A 16,176-nucleotide genomic window follows, 5' to 3' on the forward strand; every position below is an offset into this window, starting at 1 on the left:
GGATGATTACGACGGCGCTAATGAATATTCCGACCCTAAAGCAGCTCCGCACAGTCACCTGACAGACACTCGGTGGATTCTGCAGCGGCTCTGAGGATGCGCCGGGCTTTAAAAACCACGGACTGTGCGCAGATACGGGCTTGTGTTAGCGCTAAGAGCTCCTAGTTTGACCGAATTCTGTTTACGGCTCGGAAGAAAAAATGCCAAGGTGCGAGGAGAGCCTGATGCGACATCTTTGGGGGTTGAGCTGCTGCGAGAGCCCGCGCGCACAGGAGCTCGGTCGCAGCAATCCGCGAGAGGAAGCGACCACGGGTACAGATGAGAGGGAGGATGAGGCTGTTGCAGGGGGGGGGGTACAGATGAGAGGGAGGAGGAGTCTGGGGGGGGGGGGGGGGGGGGGGGGGGGGGGGGGGGGTATAGATGGCCAGACCCCTCCTTCCTCCCTCCACTCGCTTGCGTAATGACGGCATCCAACGCACCACGGTGGACGGCCCTCAGGGCCAGAGCGAGGCGGTATGGAGGCAGTGTGAAGAGGGGGGCTCCTCAGTTGTACTGGCTGTGAACACATGTGGCTGAGGGCCACTGTCCGTGGTGCTGGAGGAACTCAACCCTCCGCACACACAGTCCGTCTGCTTTGCCCAAGCTATCCACCTCCTCTGGCCGGCACGGTGCAAGTGCAACTGCCCGGTGCTGCCAGAGCCCGGTGTTGGGCGGGCGGCTGAAGTGAGAGAGAGCACACGTGTATTTATAGATGAGTTGTCACAAGGATATTATTAATATAATTCATCTTCACCACAGAGATGGACTACAGACGCACGTATCCCTCCTTGCACGCAGGCACACAAACACACAGACACACGCACATATCCCTCCTTACACGCAGGCACACTCACGCACACTCACGCAGGCACACACACACACTCACGCAGACGCACACACACACACGCGCGCACGTACACACGCATACAGACGCGTACACACGCAAGATAAATAGAAGCTGATGTTGAATCGCAGATCTTTAGCAGCTAGACACAATCTAACCCAGTCCATTTATTCTCTACCTTTTGACTCACTTAAGAGTCAAAAGTTTTAAAGATGGCTAAATCAACAGGTAATCCAATCCCCCTTTAAGTGGGATTGGGAACATGGAACTCTATATTCCATCCATTTATCAACAAAGCTTAACCTTGGCATCACCACATCTATGTTGAACTACTTTGACTGACCCACACTGGTCACAAACAGGGCCGCCTCCAGGTATTCACTGGTTCATGCTCCTGCAGCGTGGGGCGAAGGAGAGGGACATCTCATCCATCCTGCGGCTGTTCTCACGTTGGCTTTGTCGGCTGGATGGGGAAGTTCGGAGCAAATGGTATTTCAAGGCTATACGTCTTGCATGAACTCTGCCAGTGGTCTTGAACGTGCTGTCAAGCCTTGTCGTGGTAGGTGTGTGTGCGTGTGTGAAAAATAGTGTAAAAAAAATAGTGTATTTGCATTCAGTGATATGTTATTGTATTGGTATAAGCTTGGGTATCAACGTTTCCAGTAGGAAGGATCACTGCCTCACTGCACATCCGTCCTCTAGAGTCAGTGATCTCTACAGGCAGGACCTGGAGGTAGGGGGTTGGGGGTCGAGGTGGGCTTCCACAGCCCCCCACGACTAGAGACCTGGTGCAGCCTTGACGTGACAATCGGTCACATGAACTGTAGAGAGATGCACATGCACACACCAACATGTGGGCCGCTCGCCCAGGACCAAAACAAGGCCAATGTGGAGTCCTAACTCCATCCTAGTATAAAGATGGGCGGTTGGCCCCATGTTGAAGGGTGACACAGACCAGGCCTCTCCTCCTCCGCCTCAGTCCTCCCTCTTCTTTGGCACTCCCCCCCCCCCTTTGCCCACATCTCTTCCCGCCATCTCTCATTAGCCAGCACACGCACCATCCCTCGCCTCTTCCCTGCTCCTTCCCATCTGATGGCTAATTAATCTGATCTGACTGGAACCTTCTTCATTATTAATACAACATTAGGAAGATAGAGCGAGGCAGAGGGACAGAGGCAGTGAGCGAGGGAGAGACAGAACCAGGAGAATCAGATGAGGAGATAAGGGAGGGAATAAGGAGAGGAGGGGAACAACACACATGGGAAAGAGGGGCTGGTAAATGAGGAGAGGAGACAGGGGAGTTGGATTTGAGCAGGAGAAAATACAAAGCGGCAGAAAAGACCGAAATCAGACGTTTGAAAGTGAGGAGGCAAACAAGAACGCGAATTTGCGACAGCGAAATAAAAAAAAAAAAAGAGTATCTCACATGCAACACTGCATGTTTGGAGCGAGTTGGTGAGCGATGGCTTGGCCGAGGAGTGAGCATGAGATCATAACTCTCGTCTGCATGCTCTAGTTCACACATGATTATGTACATAAACATTCCTGTAGAGTTAGAAATACATCTTTAATGTATCCCCTCGCTTTAAAAACAAAAATGTCAGAAGCTCTTTAATGAAAACAACGAAATACTTGACAATATTCATTTTGTCCGTACGTCCCCCAACTAAGCAGTCCTTTAGAGTCCTACAAGAACACGAGCCACTCGAACTCTACAGTTTAATGACATGGACGGATATGTTCAACTATAGAAGCATATGGTTGTGGTTAATCTCCGTATGGTTTGAGAAAACAAAATATAAAATACATACGGGATAATCTTTACTTCATGCATTGTCAATCCACTATTTATTGCTGACGTTAGCGAAGCAGTGAACTCATCATTCGCCCTCTGAAGTCCACACTGAAGCTAACTTTTTAAACGCCTATCCTTTATAGGACCATTAGCACCACCCTGTGGTGAATGAGAGGAACAGCAAAATGTCTCGTTATGCAGTCACAGCCCAAAGTCCAAAGCAGGGCAGCATCCAGCAAACACACCCGGGGACGCAGGTCCGGTAGCCCTTCAGACACACTTGGCCTCCATGTCGTAGAGTTGAAGAAGGTCAGAAATGACAGCGTTAATGTCCTCTTTGGTCACGTCCTCACATAGCACCTAGGCACACATTCACAGTATTATGATAAGCATATTATTTAGAACATTATACAATCATTATGTCTTTTTTTGAGGTACTGTTATGGTTCAATCAGTGTGCATAATAACCGATTGGATTGCTGCACTTCAGGAAAAGTTAACTGCACATAAGGCTGACTCACACACACCCACAGAATGGTAAGATCTCAATCATCATCTTTTCATTGCTAATGAAGGCTTTTTAGTGTGGACATACAATTATACACACACACACACACACACACACACACACAAACAAACAAACACACACACAATACACCATACACAATTCACAGACCTGCCACCACTCTCTCTCTCCGACGGGCATCTCAACCCCATAGCTGTTCAGAGCCAGGTACAGTGTTGCTATGGCGATGTGTTGGGGAGCGTGGTGGACGCACATGACTCCGTGGTAACAGTCTCTCAGCAGAGCCCAGGCGGTCTCGGCCACGGGCGTCCTCGTCCAGGCGTGCCGGTTGACCAAAGCCTTCACAGACGTCAGGTAGTGGAGCAGATACTGGAGGGATGTGGTCGCATTATTAAAGCGGACAGCGGGCGAGGTCTGCCTCCTAAGAAACAGAGCTGTTAAACCCCGAAACCAGGGTTTAACAGCAGGACACGCATCCTCGACGCTAGGCCAGCTTTCGTCATTTCAACATCATTTACGCATTATTGTTGGGACAATTTAATGAGGCATATCTGGTCATCCCAGGGGTAAAACAACAAAACATACACAGAGAATACAAACATGAGCCTGTAAATCTGTATGAGACAGGCTCCTGGACGGAAGAACACCATTTCTGTAACTGTAAAATGAGACACAAACCAGCCGCCCAGCCGAAACAGAGCAAGTATAGTGGTCCCTCTCACACACACACCTTGTGGGGGTGTCTGAAGGAGACGTGGAAGTCCAGCTGCCTCAGGATGAGGAGCTCACACTGAACCACGCTGTCCCTCAGCTCCCAGAACCCCGAGTCACACTCCAGGGGCGCACTGCCACTGTGGAAATACCTGTGAGAGAGAGAGAGAGAGAGAGAGAGAGAGAGAGAGAGAGAGAGAGAGAGAGAGAGAGAGAGAGAGAGAGAGAGAGAGTGAGAGAGTGAGAGTATTTATGCGTGAAAACATCCAAGAGTGTTTATTTATCATAGCGGCAATTTATTATCCAGACCCTCCTCTCTGTGTCTAGTTGACTTCACGTCCCTCCTGGCTATTCTCTCTTCATATCAGATCCTTTCTCACACTGATCGTTTGACTCAATCTCTTCGCCTGTCTGTCAATAACATCGGATTGCTGAACACTGAGAGACGCGACGTTGTCATGACACGCCCAGTGAGGCCTTCTGAAGGGCCTGGAGGATCAGCGTCACCCAGCAGTCTTTAAAGACTGGATCAACGCCATCACATAAGGAGGCCGGTGACAGCGATGGGAACGGGGGCGCCACGTGTCCAGCGGTGGGACTAACCACAGAGGCGCAGCAGCTCACCTGTGGCTGACGTTGATGATGTCCCGTGTCCGGAGGTGCTGCTCCTCCACCTTGCCCGCCAGGTAAACACAGCTCATGGCGACCAGGTAGGGCTCGTACACCCGCAGGCTGACGCACTCGAAGAAGCGGTGGTACAGCTCACAGGCCGTGGCCACCGGCACGGAGCGCATCCCCAGCTTCACCCCTGGAACACACGGCGACGCACAACGATGACGCGCAACGGTGGCACACAACGATGATACACAACGATGAAACCTAACGATGATGCGCAACGATGAAACACAACAATGATACGCAACGATGATGCGCAACGAGGTTGCGCAACTAGGGCAGTACGGGAAACACTAACAGAGACCCATTGAGATTGCTTCTTTTTTTTTCCATAAACATTAGAGAACGATTTATGACAATCACCACCATTCGACGGTTACCTGATTCCATGATAAAGCGGCAGACGCGGAAGTGGGTTTTAATTTCCCTGGTAACGTCCGTCTCTGAGTCCGAGCCGCCTCTGGCTGCCTGCCCCGGGGGTCCACCATGAGCAGCAGGCCCCCCTGAGCGCGAGCCGCCTCTGGCTGCCTGCCCCGGGGGTCCCTCACGAGGAGTCCTGGAGGACCGGTCCTCCATCCCCCGTGGAGTTGTCTCCCTTCACCACCTAGTTACGTTGAACAAGGCACGCTTGTGGACCGCCGGGTGAACCAGGGTGTTGGGTTCAGGCTGGAGCCCACGAGCCCTCCGCTGGTTCCCACTGGAGCCCACGAGCCCTCCGCTGGTTCCCACTGGAGCCCACGAGCCCGTCACTGGTTCCCACTGGAGCCCACGAGCCCTCCGCTTCCAAACACCAGCGATGACGTGAATCACGCGCGGCTCCCGCTCTTCACCAGAAGACCTCCGACATATGACGGGGGGGGGGGGGGGGGGGGGGGGCGCCCTGACTGTAAACGTTATTCAGATTCGATAGCTATGATAACAAAACCTGTAGCACCCATTCTCCTGGTTGTATGTTGATCACTATGTAACACTGTTCTTCTGTGGTGTGAACCGGGTTGTCTGCTAACCACCGCCACCTGGCGTCCCGGAGCGGACACACGCACAGCGAACGCAACGTGCACGTCAAACGCATAAAATGCATTTATGTATTTATAATTTATAATACGCCTACACTTTTGTGAAAACAGACTCGGTTACCTGTTTTTCTTTGCGTATAAAGAAAAAGAGTTATGAAGACACAATGTAGAGTCTAATGAAGGAAATACCAGGTTTAGCCTATATTTGATAAAAACTAGATATTCTACAAATTCGATTTCTTTCATGAATCTGTCCGGGATCCTTGCGAATTCAATAATCATACAATGAGTTGGTAAAAGAAGAATGCCCATCCTTTTATAATTTAAAATCTCCTCTCCTTTTGATTTTATGAGCACCATTATATAGATATAAAAAATATATTTATATAAATATATATATATATATATTTCTGCTGCTGAGATTTTTAATTAATGTCATGAAACATCTCTGCCAAAGTTTATAAAATAAAACTTGAGGTACAGACCGTGTTGCCAGATTGAGCCAGACCAAACGGAGCCTCGTATCTAAGCAACTAGTAAACATCCACAGAATGCAGGCAGCGGCCGACTCATCAATAATGTCCTCGAATTACTCTGCGAACCAGGTCCGAAAGTCACAACAATTGGATTACTGGGCTTCATCCACGTTCATTTACTGATATATTTTTGTTTCTTACAATTTCCAGTATGAGAGTTCTTACAAGTCGCAGAGACTGCAGAACTGGTGCGTCTCCAAACCATGCAGACAGGTAGGGGGACTTCGAGGGCTTTAAGTAGTTAGAATAGTCTGGTAGGTGCTACATCATTGTTGGTGGGGTTACTGACTCAACGTGTGTGTGTGTGTGTTTGTGTGTGTGTGTGCGCGTGCGTGCGTGCGTGTGTGTGACAAGAGACCCGCTGCTCTAGAAGGTCACACCACCTTCATCGCTGATGACAGAGGACACCTGATGCCAGGAGTTTCCAAGGTAGAAAAATGAAATATGCTATTCCTTCATGGCTAATGTTGACAGCAGAGCGCCTTGCTAACAGGCATAGCTCAAGTGTTGGTCAACCCCGTTGTTGGTGACAGAGAGGAAGCTCCTGGCCGGCCTTCAAGGGGACCTGGGACCTCCCAGCTCGGCTCCCTCCCCAGGGCCTCAACCCCACCAGCCGCTCCGTGGAGGGATGGAACCGACTTCAGGCGCTTCACGGGGATCCGAAACGCACCCGCACAACTCAGCCTCAAGAGGACCGCAAAGACACGCCTCGTCAGGTGAGAGACTGTCTAGATTAAACGCAATGCTTTAAGACTCCAACAAAACAAGAGGAGTAGAGAAAGCCGCAGTTTAAGAGATAAAGACTTATGAACACTTGAGCAGAAGTAACAACAAAACCTGAGTTGAAGAACTCCCGATCTGGAGTCAGGCTTCAGGTTATATTCTCTAATGGAGGAGGTTCCTCCTCCATGCACTGACCAATCAGAACATCCTATGTATCGGGATTAGACACCCCGCTGCCAGTACCCCAGTTAACCGATCATCCCTTAACACGAGAATTAATTGGATATAGAAATGTACTTTTAGTGGCAACGGTAAACTGGGGGCCAGCTGAAATAAGGGGCCCCTTCTCTCTCTGGCGTCATGAAACCCTTCCCCGCTCTTCTTGCTCTGAGGAGGGGAGCCAGATATAGAAAGGTCACATGGTTAAGGGTCATACTGGGATACTGGGTTCATGGGGCAGCTGAGGGTGAGAACTGATGGTCCAGCTCCACCTCTAGGTTCCAGCTCTAGGTCCAGCTGTGTGTCGCTCGTCTGTGACTCCTCTGGATTGACGGAAATGCTCCTGGCTTTTCAAAATAATCAAATCTAAAGAAAACACATGTTTGAGTTTCACCGTATCGTTGCCAGAACCGTGAATGTTCTACCTAACCAATCGCCCTAGCCTTAAGACTAACCATAACCCTAACCCCTTAACCTCTTAACCTAACCCCTAAACCTAACCCCTTAACCTAACATACCCCTAAACCTAACCCCTTAACCTCTTAACCTAACCATCGCCCTAGCCTTAAGACTAACCATAACCCTAACCCCTTAACCTCTTAACCTAACCCCTAAACCTAACCCCTTAACCTAACCCTAACCCTAAACCTAACCCCTTAACCTAACCATCGCCCTAGCCATAAGACTAACCATAACCCTAACCCCTTAACCTAACCCCTTAACCTAACCCTAACCTAACATTACCCTAACCCCTAAACCTAACCCCTAACCCTAACCCCTTAACCTAACATACCCCTAACCCTAACCCCTTAACCTAACCCCTTAACCTAACCCTAACCCTAACCTAACATTTCCCTAACCCCTAAACCTCTTAACCTAACATACCCCTAACCCTAACCCCTTAACCTAACCCCTTAACCTAACCCCTTAACCTAACATACCCCTAACCCTAACCCCTTAACCTAACCCCTTAACCTAACCCCTTAACCTAACCCTAACCCTAACCTAACATTACCCTAACCCCTAAACCTAACCCTAACCCCTTAACCTAACATACCCCTAACCCTAACCCCTTAACCTAACCCTAACCCTAACCTAACATTACCCTTACCCCTAAACCTAACCCCTTAACCTAACATACCCCTAACCCTAACCCCTTCACCTAACCATCGCCCCAACCATAACCCTAGCCAGAACAATAACCCCTAAACCTATTAACCTATCCATGAACCTAACCAGAACCCTAACCCTTAAACCTAACCAGAACCCTAACCCTTAAACCTAACCATAAGTTGATTGGCCAGCATTAAACCCAATCAGCCGGACTCGGTCCAGAGAGGTGGAGCTTGAAAAGATTAAGGTCTGCCCTTTTGGCTCTGCAGTGAGATACACCTGTTTCAGGTTGTAACAGTTTATACAACATTTGTAAAGTGAGTCGACTTGTTATTTCTGAGCCACTCCCCATCTTACTCACTTTATGTCTGTTTGGATATTTTACAATAATTCCTGAGATTGAGAGTGTTGTGAAGAAGCTTTGTTGAAACCTCACTTCTTCACAAACACTTTTCGTTGATATCAAATGGTCATCTTAATTATAAAGCCTTACATGGCTGGGCTTCAATGTTTTTGGCCAAAAGTAGCTCATTTTCTTTTCCTCTCAGGAATTTGCATTTTAAATCGATGGTCAAAATGTTTGTGGAGACAACTGCAATGGGATGTGAGGCAGTTCTTTTTCCATTTCTTAGGCAGAACACGATGCACAGCAGGACTGCACCGCCACCACCCCCCTGCCTCCAGCCCAGTCCCGGGACCCGCAAGGCGGCTTTGGGGTCGAGGGGCCCACCAGCAAGGAGGGCCGACAACCCCTGCATGTTTAGCAAGCAATGTGTGATCTTGGGTTTCTATGTCCAGGGGGTTTGGTCCTGTACTCTGAAATATACTCATGCTGGCTTTCATTGGTAGTTTGTGCTTTGGGTCGTAGCATCCTTCTTTCTGTACAATAAAGAGCATCTATAAAGTCACCAGCAGAAGTCCCCACGAGACCCTCAATGAGAGTAACATGCCCCATGAGAGTATCAGCACCGAGCCGCTCGTTATCAATCGCTCAGTATCACCACGAGCCGCTCGCTGCTGATACTGAGCGGCGAGCTGTTCAGTGAAAGCACCGAGCCACACGGTGCTTTAACTGAGCGGCTCGCCGCTCAGTATCACCACGAGCCACACGGTGCTTTAACTGAGCGGCTCCTTGTCAGCACGGAGCCACTCAGGAACCGTGTTCAGGCTCCCCCTCTCCCAGCGAGCTGTGGCCCCCAGGGGCCCATCTGGATGATAATGCTGTGAAGAACCGTGCATTGTGGGAGTCAATGATTGTTCAAACATTTCATCAGTCGATGTTTACATTTACAGCCACATACCGCCAATAGCAAAGAGTCTTGGGAAAATAAAATTTGCCTGAAATTACACCCATTTTATTATATATATATAACAATGTATATATTTGTTTAATAATAATATATATATTTTCTTTTACATATTTTTTACATATATAATTAGGTGAGTGCTGAAAGCAGTGGTCAACTTTTGTTAGTCTTTATTCTTTCTTTACCTGATGTTGACCGGATGCAGAACCGAAACAGGTTCACGACTGTTTCGAAGCGATTGCTTCGAAACAGTCACGCAATGAACAATGACTCAGCCTTAAGAGTGGGGGGCATTGAAATAAAACGCTGCTCTTGTAGTTGAGGGGCGTTAGTTATATGAAAGACCCCAAGGCGTCCAGTACAGGCGTTATTATTTTGCTGCCAGTAGATTACTGTCATATCAGCGGCATGCTGTATGCTAAGATTACAGCAAGCTAGCTGTATGTAAATGATAGTGGGGAACCTGCTGAAAAGTTTTACAGGGTGCTCAATCATTATTATTTAATGCCACTCAATCACAATATTATCACACTTTTCACTTTTATTTTAAGTTTCATTCTGCTTTGGGGACATTGGCCCATTTTCTCGTTTTGGGTTTTAACGGGGAAATGGAAAATGTGCAAGACATCTAACCCAAAATGGGCCGTTTCTTCCATTTGCTTCCACTTGACTTTTAGAGTCCATGGGCATTCAAAAATATGCCCATGGCAGTTTATGTCTGATAACGGAAAACCATATGGGACAGTGTATGTAGAGTAAACATATAACAATTTAGTAACCGGCCCCAAACACATAACCTGACCATGCATGGTTTACAGGGAAAGCCATAAACAATGGCAGCATTTTGAACAATATCGGACAACGACTGGAATGTGCACTTGATTCAACAAAAAAGTATTCAGTGTTTAATGGACCATGTTGGGGACACAGCTTTTTGATGGTTAAATTGGATCTCACCCATCAGACACCCGGCTGTGAGATTCTCTCAAGGATGCCATAGGAAATTGCATTATAAAACTATAAAATATATATCCAAGTCTGTATCATAAGCTCAATAATAAAACAAGCAAATTCAGCTCCCTTACAAAAGGCTGGTTTGCACCTCCGTCTTGACAGTGACTCTAATTTTCATGATTGCTATCCAATCTTTATGTTTTCCCGTGACTCGCAACCGTAAACAGGAAGAAGAGGAGCCAAACTCCATCTCCAGAGCCTTCTTCTCAAACCTCCCATTGTTCATGTTCCCCAGTGGCCTGAAGTCCTTGCAGCTCTTCTCCCCCCTCGCTGTGGTCTCAACGTTCTGGCCCAGCTCCACCACAGCAAACTGTAGGCTGTCCTTGCCTTCCAAGCCCGTCTCCACCCTCACACTGGTCACCACGGCCGGCGCTCTGAGGACCACCAGCAGATAGCTTCCGAGCTCCGGTGTGCGCCCCCAGAAGTACCCTCCCCCTGCCTCCCACGCCAGCCGGGGCACGTGGTCCTTGTACACGGACATATCGCTGTACACGTCGGCCACGGGGTTGGAGTAGACGTCCTTCTCGAAGGACTTGTCCTTCAGCGGGTTGGCGTTGCCCATGAAGGAGGAGAAGGCTCCCATGTGCTGGAACAGGGAGGGCTTGATGAGGATCTGCTCCCTCTGGACCAGCAGCTCGCGGAAGTGAGTGAGCAGCCAATCGCAGGGCATCTCCTGGTAAAACAGGAAGAGGAAGCGGGCCAGGAGGGGCAGGTCGGCCGCTTTGTAGAGCTTCCCGATGTAGCCCAGGCTGGAGAACTCCAGCATGGTCCAGGGGTCCGCGCGGCGCTCCTGGACGCTCGTGCGGATGGTGGTGAGGAAGCTGTGGGCGGAGATGACGTCGTCCTCCAGCTGGAGGTAGTAGGTCCCCTGGCTGCTGCCGTAGCGCATCAGGAACGAGTAGTCCACGTTCTGCTTGGAGCGGAAGGACACCCGCTCCGGAGCGTCGTTGTAGTTCCTCTTCAGGGCTGCAGGAGAAGGTGGGGGGGGCAAGGTCAGACTTAGCAGGGGACTTGTGTCACGTAAGGTGCTCTCTGTGGTCTGGGGCCCCCCTCTGTGTTACTGTGTGGTCTGGGGCCCCCCTCTATGTTACTCTGTGGTCTGGGGCCCCCCTCTATGTTACTCTGTGGTCTGGGGCCCCCCTCTATGTTACTCTGTGGTCTGGGGCCCCCTCTATGTTACTCTGGGGTCTAGGGCCCCCTCTATGTTACTCTGTGGTCTGGGGCCCCCCTCTATGTTACTCTGTGGTCTGGGGCCCCCCTCTATGTTACTCTGTGGTCTGGGGCCCCCTCTATGTTACTCTGGGGTCTGGGGCCCCCCTCTATGTTACTCTGTGGTCTGGGGCCCCCTCTATGTTACTCTGTGGTCTGGGGCCCCCCTCTATGTTACTCTGTGGTCTGGGGCCCCCCTCTATGTTACTCTGTGGTCTGGGGCCCCCCTCTATGTTACTCTGTGGTCTGGGGCCCCCCTCTATGTTACTCTGTGGTCTGGGGCCCCCCTCTATGTTACTCTGTGGTCTGGGGCCCCCCTCTATGTTACTCTGTGGTCTGGGGCCCCCCTCTATGTTACTCTGGGGTCTAGGGCCCCCTCTATGTTACTCTGGGGTCTGGGGCCCCCCTCTATGTTACTCTGTGGTCTGGGGCCCCCCTCTATGTTACTCTGTGGTCTGGGGCCCCCTCTATGTTACTCTGGGGTCTGGGGCCCCCTCTATGTTACTCTGTGGTCTGGGGCCCCCTCTATGTTACACTGGGGTCTGGGGCCCCCCTCTATGTTACTCTGTGGTCTGGGGCCCCCCTCTATGTTACTCTGTGGTCTGGGGCCCCCCTCTGTGTTACTCTGTGGTCTGGGGCCCCCTCTATGTTACTCTGTGGTCTGGGGCCCCCCTCTATGTTACTCTGTGGTCTGGGGCCCCCTCTATGTTACTCTGGGGCCCCCTCTATGTTACTTTGTGGTCTGGGGCCCCCCTCAATGTTACTCTGTGGTCTGGGGCCCCCCTCTATGTTACTCTGTGGTCTGGGGCCCCCTCTATGTTACTCTGTGGTCTGGGGCCCCCTCTATGTTACTCTGGGGTCTGGGGCCCCCTCTATGTTACTCTGTGGTCTGGGGCCCCCCTCTATGTTACTCTGTGGTCTGGGGCCCCCTCTATGTTACTCTGTGGTCTGGGGCCCCCCTCTGTGTTACTCTGTGGTCTGGGGCCCCCTCTATGTTACTCTGTGGTCTGGGGCCCCCCTCTATGTTACTCTGGGGTCTGGGGCCCCCTCTATGTTACTCTGGGGTCTGGGGCCCCCTCTATGTTACTCTGTGGTCTGGGGCCCCCCTCTATGTTACTCTGGGGTCTGGGGCCCCCTCTATGTTACTCTGGGGTCTGGGGCCCCCTCTATGTTACTCTGGGGTCTGGGGCCCCCTCTATGTTACTCTGTGGTCTGGGGCCCCCCTCTATGTTACTCTGTGGTCTGGGGCCCCCCTCTATGTTACTCTGTGGTCTGGGGCCCCCTCTATGTTACTCTGTGGTCTGGGGCCCCCCTCTATGTTACTCTGTGGTCTGGGGCCCCCTCTATGTTACTCTGTGGTCTGGGGCCCCCCTCTGTGTTACTCTGTGGTCTGGGGCCCCCTCTATGTTACTCTGTGGTCTGGGGCCCCCCTCTATGTTACTCTGGGGTCTGGGGCCCCCTCTATGTTACTCTGGGGTCTGGGGCCCCCTCTATGTTACTCTGTGGTCTGGGGCCCCCCTCTATGTTACTCTGGGGTCTGGGGCCCCCTCTATGTTACTCTGGGGTCTGGGGCCCCCTCTATGTTACTCTGTGGTCTGGGGCCCCCCTCTATGTTACTCTGGGGTCTGGGGCCCCCTCAGTGTTACTCTGGGGTCTGGGGCCCCCTCTATGTTACTCTGTGGTCTGGGCCCCCCCTCTATGTTACTCTGGGGTCTGGGGCCCCCTTTGTACCTGTGAGAGGTGGGTAAAACTGCGGCGGTACGTGGATCACTAGAAGCTGGCCCTTGTCCAACTCGGAAGAGTGGGCAGCTCTGATGGCGTCCAGCGTCGCCCCGCGCCACACAGGGTCAAACTCAGCAAGCAGCACCACCACCACCATGGCGTTCCTCTCTCCCGAGGACGACTGGGAGAAGATGGAGGCCAGGGTCGGCAGGAGGTAGCTGCCTCTCTTCCTCTTCACCGACGCCAGACCAATCGTCAGGAACTCTGGGCGGAGGAGAGGAGGTGTGGCGGCTCATCATGGATTTGTGTGTGTTTGTGCGGGGGTTAAACAATGAAAGCGCTCTCTCTCTCTCTCTCTCTCTCTCTCTCTCTCCCTCTCTGTGATAAAGAAGTTAAAAATACTTTTTTAAGGTATATTTGGTTCCATTTTTCTGAAAAGCCGACGCTAACTCGGTGAGAGTTGATGGCTGCCTTTTCATGAGTAGTTCAACTTCCCCTCATTGACCTTCAGCCCTTGGTAGAAGGTCACAGCATCGCTGCACGGTGGCCACAGCAGAGGAGGAGCGAGGGTTTAAGGTGGAACACGCCTGACCTCGTACACCTTTAGCGTTCAGAGTTTTAGCCACCGGCTCACCGTGGATGTATTTCTTGCACTGAATAAAACTGCAATGCCGTGAGGGTGATCTCCACCTTTGGAGGGGACGTGGTGGTTGACCTGGAGGGGGATCTCTCCCTGTGGAGGGGACCCCTATGTATGAGTCTTTAAAAGGATTTCTGATTTGTAAAAAGCCGTATAGCCCTCAGCCTGCAATTGGCTAGCCTGCTATCGCCCAAAGTTCCTCTGCACGCAATTGGAAAGGCCTGCACCAATCAGAGCAACGAAACGGGGGACGCAGCACTGAGCCACGGAAAATATTGTAAACAAGCAGAGGAATCAGCACGCCGGTCTATATCAGCCATCATTGTTGATGTCTGCGTCGTTATCAGCTTGATCCCGCCTCGTTTTAGATAAACAGTTGGGGCTGGTCGGTCTATCTCGCACCGGGCAGAAATATTTTTGTATGGGAGGGCAGCCAGACCAAATGAAACGTGAGCTGGTGAGACTGGTCTGGTTCCCATTCTAACAAGTGGTGGGGGATCCAGGATCGTCTGGCCTGCCTCTAGGTAGCCCTCAAGTCTTCCGGTTCTGATTTTTGACCATTAAGACCATATACCTAGTGTGCACATAAAGTTTGACATTATTACCCAGGTCATCATCCTGTTTGTCTGTGTGTGTGTGTGTGTGTGTGTGTGTGTGTGTGTGAGACTCACTCTGCTTGATTGCGGGCACTCCAGCCAGCAACAGGTAGGACACGTTGAGCGGGAGGTAGTTCCCCCTGTCCGCCCATGATGCAATGCCGCCCTCGCTCTGGACAAGGGGCCATGTCAGCTCTGACACGTTTTCAACCGGTTGCTGTGTTCCAGCGGAGCCATGTGAAATACAAATAAACAAAATGCATGAACTGTGCACGCAAGCACTGCAAATGTGCTTTGCATTGACTCATTTCTAGGTTAAATTATGTTTGACTTGTGGCTTACACCAGGAAGTACTTTTTGCATTCAAATAAGGAAGTTAAAACGTAAGTAAATACCCTATTCAGCCCTTTGGGGAAATTCACGTTTCCAGTAGCATCAGACTGTACACTACGCTGAGAAAGAACAAAACGAGAGTAAAAGTCAAGAAAATAAGTCAATAAAGGTAAATAGAAAATGAGCTATATAGCACGTATTTAATACAAAAAAGAGCCAGAGATAGATATAAAAATAATAACTTTAAGGCAATTGCAAATCTGTGTATCGCTACGATTATGTGTCAGCCTGCATTCACTTTGTTTGTTCTAAGTAGACATTCCAGCCATTCACTGGATACAATGCGCTCACCGTCACTAGGAGGTCGGACTGGCCCAGCAGGTAGATGGTGAGCAGCAGGAGAGTCCCAACCAACACCTTGGTCAAAGAACACCGCATTTCCTCCAGAGCACTACCTGTACGCACGTACGCACGTACACACACACACACACACACACACACACACACACACACACACACACACACACACACACACACACACAGACTTGGGTGTGTAAATCAGTCAGCAAGGCAGCAAATAATAGTTGATTTCATCCTGTAAATAAATGTTTCAGGAAGAATAGACAACAGTGAGGGCCGAGGTGTGTTAGAGAGCACTGGAATATCCCCTAGAGTATAGAATAAACAATTGTATTGTTTATTGAAAAAAATAACTATCTATATTTCCAACTAATCCGAGTACAGCGTTAATTACAACGCTGATACAATTCTAACATGGTATTAGCGTTGTAATTAACGGTGTAGGCTACTGTGAACGTTTTCAAGTGTGTCAAAACCGATGGGGTTCAAAAGACTCCAGAGCACAATTATAATCACATTGAGGGAGAAACTCGATTACCTTACTTACGAGCAGCGTGTCGCGCGTGTTCAGAGGGCGAGGTAGTGAAAGTGTTGGCGTCGGAAGTGTACCGTCGTCAGTGGGGCTCTGGTGGAGTCCCGTAGCACACCTCCCCTTCAGAGGCTGTCGGACGGGGAGACAGCAGTAGAAGCAATTACGGTAGCGCGGTGAGAGTCCCAGGCCAGTGGCATCACCGACACTCCCTGGGGCTTGGTGTCTAAAGTCCATGCAAATCTTGGTGTCTAAACCCCCCCCCCCCA

The 16,176-nt window shown here is 50.5% G+C and overlaps 3 protein-coding genes across 4 annotated transcripts; 1 reads left to right on the top strand and 2 right to left on the bottom strand.

The window, feature by feature from the left end:
* Positions 1-2,431: 2,431 nt before the first annotated feature.
* Positions 2,432-5,429, bottom strand: ccnq (cyclin Q). The gene is made up of 5 exons (XM_079742181.1): positions 4,971-5,429; positions 4,540-4,723; positions 3,935-4,067; positions 3,355-3,573; positions 2,432-3,038 (listed from the first exon to the last, which is right to left on the bottom strand). Exons 1-5 carry the CDS (start codon positions 5,164-5,166, stop codon positions 2,949-2,951), a joined length of 822 nt encoding a protein of 273 aa, XP_079598307.1. The 5' UTR covers positions 5,167-5,429; the 3' UTR covers positions 2,432-2,948.
* A 706-nt stretch (positions 5,430-6,135) lies between these two features.
* On the top strand, positions 6,136-9,116 carry cfap126 (cilia and flagella associated protein 126). Its single transcript, XM_079741013.1, has 5 exons — positions 6,136-6,211; positions 6,293-6,355; positions 6,497-6,571; positions 6,676-6,858; positions 8,830-9,116. Exons 1-5 carry the CDS (start codon positions 6,158-6,160, stop codon positions 8,959-8,961), a joined length of 507 nt encoding a protein of 168 aa, XP_079597139.1. The 5' UTR covers positions 6,136-6,157; the 3' UTR covers positions 8,962-9,116.
* A 906-nt stretch (positions 9,117-10,022) lies between these two features.
* On the bottom strand, positions 10,023-16,145 carry LOC307079416 (alpha-1,3-mannosyl-glycoprotein 4-beta-N-acetylglucosaminyltransferase C-like). Of its 2 annotated transcripts, none has more exons than XM_079741752.1 (6): positions 15,926-16,145; positions 15,370-15,473; positions 15,081-15,137; positions 14,761-14,902; positions 13,459-13,713; positions 10,023-11,484 (listed from the first exon to the last, which is right to left on the bottom strand). In XM_079741752.1, the coding sequence occupies exons 2-6, from the start codon at positions 15,454-15,456 to the stop codon at positions 10,586-10,588; spliced, it is 1,440 nt and encodes a 479-aa protein (XP_079597878.1). In that variant the 5' UTR covers positions 15,457-15,473; positions 15,926-16,145; the 3' UTR covers positions 10,023-10,585. The 2 variants fall into 2 exon arrangements, with proteins under 2 accessions (XP_079597878.1, XP_079597877.1); XM_079741751.1 differs by having other exon boundaries at positions 15,917-16,145.
* Positions 16,146-16,176: the final 31 nt, after the last annotated feature.

The sequence above is a fragment of the Pollachius pollachius genome (genome assembly GCF_949987615.1).
Source record: "Pollachius pollachius genome assembly, chromosome: 8".
Taxonomy (NCBI): Eukaryota; Metazoa; Chordata; class Actinopteri; order Gadiformes; family Gadidae; genus Pollachius; species Pollachius pollachius.